This window comes from Nansenia antarctica (assembly GCF_963989245.1).
Source record: "Nansenia antarctica genome assembly, chromosome: 3".
Lineage (NCBI taxonomy): Eukaryota > Metazoa > Chordata > Actinopteri > Argentiniformes > Microstomatidae > Nansenia > Nansenia antarctica.
The window spans coordinates 19,986,747-19,994,405 of NC_137688.1; the positions used below are offsets into that span (position 1 = coordinate 19,986,747).

At 41.9% G+C, this 7,659-nt stretch overlaps 1 protein-coding gene across 1 annotated transcript; it reads left to right on the forward strand.

The window, feature by feature from the left end:
• The first annotated feature begins 1,449 nt into the window (after window positions 1-1,449).
• On the forward strand, window positions 1,450-7,127 carry glod5 (glyoxalase domain containing 5). Its single transcript, XM_080526769.1, has 4 exons — window positions 1,450-1,518; window positions 1,993-2,130; window positions 2,427-2,582; window positions 6,423-7,127. The coding sequence occupies exons 1-4, from the start codon at window positions 1,462-1,464 to the stop codon at window positions 6,564-6,566; spliced, it is 495 nt and encodes a 164-aa protein (XP_080382895.1). The 5' UTR covers window positions 1,450-1,461; the 3' UTR covers window positions 6,567-7,127.
• The last annotated feature ends 532 nt before the right edge of the window (window positions 7,128-7,659 follow it).

Here is a 7,659-nt window from a genome sequence, read left to right on the forward strand (position 1 = left end):
ACCTTTTTATTGGTAACATCAAGAGTCAGGAGTTCACCCCTGTATCTGATTTTGTTCCCAAGTTTTGATTCGAATCCCAAAAAGGCCAAGAAGCTGACCCTCTCTGCTCCGGCCACCTGCTCCGGAATGTCAGTGCAATAAAGTACATAGGAATGGGAAAACTGAAAAAAAGAGAAAAACTGAAGAAGAAGAAAAAATACTGTAGACTGTGAATATTCACACTTAAATGAAGACTTGTTCCCTTTTTAAACGTGTTAAGCTTTTTTTTTTTTCCTCTCTAAAGGTTCTGTATTCTGAAAGCACTATTTAATGGCTCTGAACCGGGGCACTTGGGCAAAAAGGAGTGAGAGGGCAACTGTTTCATGGCCTTACCACGTTATAGGTTCCCATTTGTTTACCACAGTCGTTTCCTGCACCATGTAAAATAAAGTTTTTGGTGGTTGAAGCTCTGTTATTGTTCGATACTAGTTGTAAATGAAATGTATTCTATCTTCTTGGCGGTGCTTCCCAGCCCTGGCTTTGACCCCCATGGCTTCATGCAGTATGTTGATTGGGTAACATTCCCCCTTCCTCCCCTAACTGCTTTTCTGAATTAAACAGGTTGTTCTACTACAAACTGCATTGTAGGCATGCACCATATAGCCTCACTGTGTGTTATTTTCTCAATATGATGACTGACTTTTTAAATCTGTATTATTTTTAACAGGTTTTCATCCATAGCTGAATGTTCCCTAAGAGCACTCTATCATGATATATTGATTTTTACATGTATTGCCTGAGTTAACTTATGCTATCTTTTATTTATGATGTTACTGTTGAATGTTGATAGAAACTGCAATTTAAGTTTTCACTCCATAGGGGATTTGAGGAAGTTCACTGGTTCACTGAAGAGAATAATCTTAAACCGATCTTAATTTCTGTGGGAAGTGTGTTTTGCTTCTCAAGAGGAAGTTGAGCAGAAGGTGGGAGGTGATGTGGTCAACTGTGTTGTCTACAGGGATATTGGGGTTCATGGTTGGACTTCAATTCATGGCCATCACACTTTGTTGCTGAGCACCCAGTCATCAGATCATGTGTAACTCAACCTTTTCTCCCAAGCTCTGGACACCCCACCCAAAGTACTACAACTGAGAAATGACATACATAGGCTTATGTCTGATCTGGCTTAGAGAGCCAGAATGTGTTCTTTGTATATTACAATAATAAAGATATGTGCATCAAATACAGTGGATCACTTCAATACAAAGTCATAAGCATTGAGGATCGAGGACGTTATGAGGATGGTATATATGGGCTACGTAGATCGCGAGGGGTTTAGTGCCTTATCCTTTCACAGCTGTCGTAGTAATGTACGTATTACGGTAGTAGGTGTCTAGTCAGACGGGGTGGGAGGAAGTAACGGTTGATTTTCCGCATATCCCAGTTTGGTTTTCGTCCTCGTAGCGACGTTTGGTAGCAAGTATGGCGTTTAGGACTCTGGGCCGTCATTTGTTGCGCATTCAAGGAACTTACCTCAAGGTAATTCATTTAATTGAACAACGATGTTGTTGATCTGCTGCTATGAGAGGGTTTACATTTACATTTAGGCATTAATGTTTCTTAAGAACGGCGATCCTTCAAGGAAACGACATTGTAATCTGTATCGGAATACTGTAATCACCCAAACAGAAAGTTATGCAGATGTTAGAACTGCAATCTATGAAACATCTGTGCAACATTTGACATAAAATGTATGTCTCAAATCACAATCTGGAGGTCTGATTTAAAACTTTAATTTAATCGACTACAGACCCGTTTAACTGGTCATGGTAGTAGTGATGGTACTACATAGTTGTGCCAAGTAGAGGCGCTGTACGACAACATTCTTATTGGGACAAATAGAAACATGGCAAAGGTTTGACAGATACTCTCAGAATTACAGTGTAATGCATTTTTAATTCTTGCTTATCATTTGATATATTGCCAATGTGTACCATATCTGACCACCTAAAGCCTGTGGGGGTTAAATGCAAAAGCTCCAGTCCAGTACAGGTGAGCCATCTGGACCACCTGGTTCTGACTGTGAAGAGTGTGCCCGACACCATCAATTTCTACTCATCTGTCCTGGGTATGGAGGTGATTACCTTTAAGGTAGGGAGTGGGACACTTCTTTTTCTTTGTCGAATTGTTTGCTTGCTGTGTCATGGTCTTTGAAATAAGAGCTCCTCGACTGGACTTTATACTGTAGTCCTATAGCAATATCCAGCAGATGGCAGCCTTTAACAAGTCAGTGATAGCACTGCCTCTGATTCTCCAAACCCTTTGCAGTAGCCTACTGGTCTGCATAGTGTGACATGCTGATTGAGTAAGTGGTTTTAAAACGTCTGACCTCTCTCTCTCTTTCTCTTTTTCTCTCTCACTGTCTGTCTCTCTCCATCGCTCCCCAGGGCAACCGTAAGGCTCTGGGTTTTGGGGAGCAGAAGTTTAACCTTCACCAGGTGGGTCAGGAGTTTGAGCCAAAAGCCAAGTGTCCCACCTCAGGCTCTGCCGACCTGTGCCTCATCACCAAGACCCCCCTGGCAACCGTCGCTAAACACCTCCAGGTGCTTCCCACACTACCCTCATGTTTGTTTAGCTTCTGTCCTTGCATTTGCTCCTCAGAAGGCTTGTGAATTGAGTCATATGGTGCTTCTCCATTGACCAGACCGGGACGGTACAGGACGGCACCTTACCCATACCGTATTTTCAGAAACGCTTCTCCATTATACACAACAGACCAGTGGCGGATACAGAAAGTGGCTGATGGGTAGGCCTGGAAAAATCTGGGTGGGCCTGAGTGAAACTCATCACCGCACGTTTTAGACCTATGTATGAGCAGCCAGATGGATGGAACACAACCGGGCTCGCGATCATAGCCGCGCCGATTTATGTTTCTGCCCGTGGGTGCTCGAAACATTTTGGGTACGACCAACACGCATGCACACACGCAAAATATTCGCAGGGACTGGAGGAGATCACTATGCAGACCATGAAACGAACAGAAAATAAATAAAGTACCTGTCTACCCAATGCAACGGACAGCCAAACAAGTTATTATAATACACACACGCAAGGCATTCAAGCGCACGCAATTCAATGAATTAACCAATAACCATCAACTATGGAGGACCAAGTCTGACAGAATTAACAATAAATATATAGGTACATAAATGAATGTATGAACAAATAAATGAACGAATACACACTAGGATCCTCTGTGATATTCCTTGAGCAGACAATTCCGCAGTTTCCGCCTACTGCTCGTTCTTTAATTACCCCTCCATGAATGAATCGAATACAGACAGCAACTAGCTCGCACTTGGATAGATCTTTATACTCATCCGCAAGTATGGCATAATATGTGGATTGCTCATGCAGTTCAGACTTTATCTTTCGAATTAGCAGTGAGGCTGCAGCCTCAAGCAGCTCATCCTGAATGTGATGGCTTAGGAGCGTGGCATTTCGAGGCAGTTCCTTCAGTCTATTTTCAATTTCTGGATCATATTTTGACATGAACTTGAATAGCTCCAAGAAATTACCTTTATTGAGCGCCTCTTCCGTTTCTCTGTGACCTCTAAGTGGAATTTCCAACTTGGCACACAACATAGCAATGTCTAACACAACTTTAACGTGTTGCCGGTTTCGCTCTATAAATGAAACGGCATCACCGTGCATTTGATTTAACACTGCTCCCACGGCTTTGGGGTCCATGGCTTTGCCCATCCAACTTGGTGAGGGCAACAGCATGCGGCTTGCTAGACTCGTGTTTGTCACAGGCCTGCCGGAGACGTTTCCAATTTTTGTATCCATCTCTTATAAAAGTGAACTCCGTGTGCGCCTCTGGGAAATGTCGACACACTTTACAAAAAATAGCGTCTCTTTCTTTACTATTCCATCCACTTGAACTTCTCGTACCAATTTCTACTGAAGGAGCGCGATTTCCCATCTATTACAGTGGTAGTAGGGAATGTTACCAGCTTTGGTTGAGTGGCTGGTTCCTCCATGGCTGACAGATCCGACGGTGTAGTCCTACCAGTTCTTCACAAGCCGGTGGCAATGACGGTCGCAAGACAAAACTATTCACATTACAGTTAGTTAGTGAAAATTAAACTTTAAAAATATTTTATTATTAAAAAATATGTATTTTTATGAATCTGACTGGGTGGGCCAGCTGTCAATCTGGGTGGGCCTAGGCCTACGCCTGCAACAGACCCGGAGCAAGTCGGGACAGTCCCCACTTCTGTTCGCGAGCTACATTACGTTGCTCACTGCGGGGTTCGACAGAAACATTGTAACAACAATTGCTAAACAATTGCTAAGTTGTAAAATGATTTGGGGGGCCAATATCTTTAGCTAGCTAAAGCAACTAGCTTACTATATTGTGGTCTTAGCAGTTGGTAAAAAAACAGGATTCAAATAAATATATATGAGCAGTAACATATCGTGGGCTTGCTACAGCAATAAACCAAATTGTTCCGTCTGAAGCTACAATACTGGGACCATTCGTGACTGGGCTACAGGCAGTCAAATACTAGGCGACACTAATAAACTTGGGTTTCATGCATTTCAAGTGGCATCTTTGTAATCATGACGACGTAGTCATGTCTACGAATGCATTTCACCATGTAAATTCCCAATATAGTGAAAATACCACCGCTCATCCGTGATCAGACTTAGCTGAGGTGCTGCAGCTGAAGAGTATCAAATAGAGTGCAAAAAAGCAGCATTTGCACACTCAAATCTGTGCAAAAAGTGATCGGTCTCAAGGCTCTCGCACCATTGTAAACAACAGCTGTATGATGCGTCACTTATCAATCAAACCAATCAACGTCCTGCAGCATCACATCGTAGCACGGATAGTACCTTTCGCTCCGAGTCAGGAAGGGTAGCTAAAATCAGTATGGGTACCAGGGGCGGCGCTAGGGGGTGGCTACTGGGGCTCAAGCCCCGGATGTTTTCTGAAAAGCCCCGAATGTTTTACTTAAAAAAAAAAAATTAAAAAAAAAACTCTCGTGAGTAACGTGCAGTACCGGAGTCCAACAGAGAGGCAGCAGCTGCGCGACATTAGCCTGCATACTGCGTAGCCTACCCTGCCCTGAAGAAGAAGTGATCTCAATCAGTGCCTGACTTGCAAAAGTGTAAGGATGGATATCCGAAAGTTGTTTTCAACAAAACAAGCGCCAAGAACTGTTGCAGCAGCCGTATCAGCAGCTGACAACAATGACATCACCAGCAGTGATGACATAGTTGATGTTTCAGGTTTGTGAATCTTATTAGAAAGGTGACTGACTCACTGACACTACTTTTCCGGTTTGCTAATGCTAGCTGGCTATCATAACATAACGTTATGTTATAATGAAAATGAAACATAGCAAGGTACTGTTACGGTACATGGTAAGAAATCAAACAAAGGATAATACTTATGGAATGGAATGGAATGGAATGGAATGGAATGGACTTTATTTGAAAAACAGATGGAATGAAGTGGTTATTCACTTTATACAAATAAAGTGAATAACAGGCTGATAGTCTTTGATATCTGCACTCTGGTTGACTGAGTAACAAGTGAAAAAGAATGATGTAACGTTAATGTTACAGCTAGTAAACATGGAGTAACCACATTAAGTATGCCCTTATGGTAGTATGTATGTATACAGAACATGACTCAAATCTATCCTAAGATGTAACGCTAACTAACTAAGTTTGTTTAATGTCCCAGGGGGGATTTGATTTCACAGTACTATACACAGGCCAACAATACATGTAATATATCGTCATATAACACAGGACAAGACTCTAAATACAATATAAGTGGTGAGCACAGAGTCTGCCCTGATATACATACTGTAACATAACTAGCCTCAGCCCATCAATTATGTAATTCTATACAAATATAAATGATGGTGACTGGCAGGGGGAGCTACGTGTGCTGACCTCCCTCTGTGCCCAGAACCACCACAATTAGTTTGCTTCATTAAAGGGTGTGAATGTATATGTGTTCTCCAGTGCCTTTTGTCCGCTTTAAGGTGGTGGTAAGTTGAAGGTTGAAGGCAACATTTTCCGGCGCGCTCTGCGCGCACATTATATTCTCCCTCTGGGCTAAGCCCCGGATCTCCTACGATCCTAAATCCGCCCCTGATGGGTACCACGGCCCAGTACAAACCGGGCTCACGGGTTCTGGTACGGTACGGGACGGTATCGGAGAAGTGCTATCATAGAGATAGTAGTACATTTACAGCTCTAGTCAGTATAGTTTTCCAGAGTATGAACACAAGAAAAACAGCATCCAGAAGTATGCCAAAGAAATGATAACAATGAACTGTAATCAATCACTATATCCCACCATACCTGACATGACTGTAGCTGGTGTTATATCTTGTCTTTGTTGTGTGGTGTTTCTGCAGGTGTGTGGGGTGGTTATAGAGGAAGGACCGGTAGAGAGGAGTGGAGCTGTGGGGCCCATCACTTCTCTATATTTCCGCGACCCTGACAACAATCTCATTGAGGTCTCAAACTACAACCAATCAACAGAGGAGGGGACTGCTTAGGCTACCACCAGTGTAGTCGATGTGTTTTAGGTTTTATCCCTCTGGTAGTGTTGATTCAAGAAGCCTTAAAATGTAAATGTAGAAGGACCGATATTGTATTCTAATCATGATCCCAGCTGGCTTTATTTTGCAGACCCATTTTGGTACAATGGTTCTTAAGTTCACACTTACCATTAAGTGTCCACTTATATGGTTCCAACAACACTACTACTACTTGTTTCAGACAGGCTGATAGTATCAGAAAACTATGCTAGGCCTTATTACTCTGTAATTCTCCTGAACAAGCTATTTTTGATTAGTGCAAGTAGGCCACAGTACTCCTGATCCAGCAGTCCCACTGCAAAACCTTCTTATACAGACCTTACTATGCAAATTGGGCTTGCCTAGCTAATTTAAGTGCCTTGAAATAGTGATTATGAATATGAAAACCTAGCACAGTGTGTAACATTCAGTAGCTGGCCCTGTGGCATGCTATCTGAAATATAGAAAAATATACTGTAATAATAATAATTATTATTCACCTAGTTCTAGCAATGCAATATCCTGTAGTTCTACAAGACTAGCTCATGTAATTTTTTCATTGTTCAAAGACATTTGAATAAAAACATTGCAATAATAAAAAGACCATTATTTATTTTTTTAAAAACGAACTCATAAAAACTACATAATATCATGTGTTCACTCTGTCCCTTAGATAATTTAAAGAAACAGTGTTCCAATTAAAAGATAACATGTTAACATAGATAACAGAGATATGAAGGGAGTGTTCACAGTATGGCTTGTAAATAATGATGTACCAGTGATGCTTTCTTCTTGGGTAGTAGGAATTTTGCTCTTGCTCTAGAATTTAGATTAGATTAGATTAGATTTAACTTTATTGGCATTGCTTGTACCAAACAACGAAATGCAGTTTAGCATCTAACCACAAGTGCAAATAGTGATATAAGAACATGATATTAAAACCTGACAGTTATAGTGATAGGTACAGTATGGCAAGTAGGGGGTGGTTGTGGCACAGGAGGTATAGCAGCCGCCTAATGATCGCAAGGTCGGCAGATCAGCGGTTCGAGCCCTGGCTGGCCACATGTCGAAG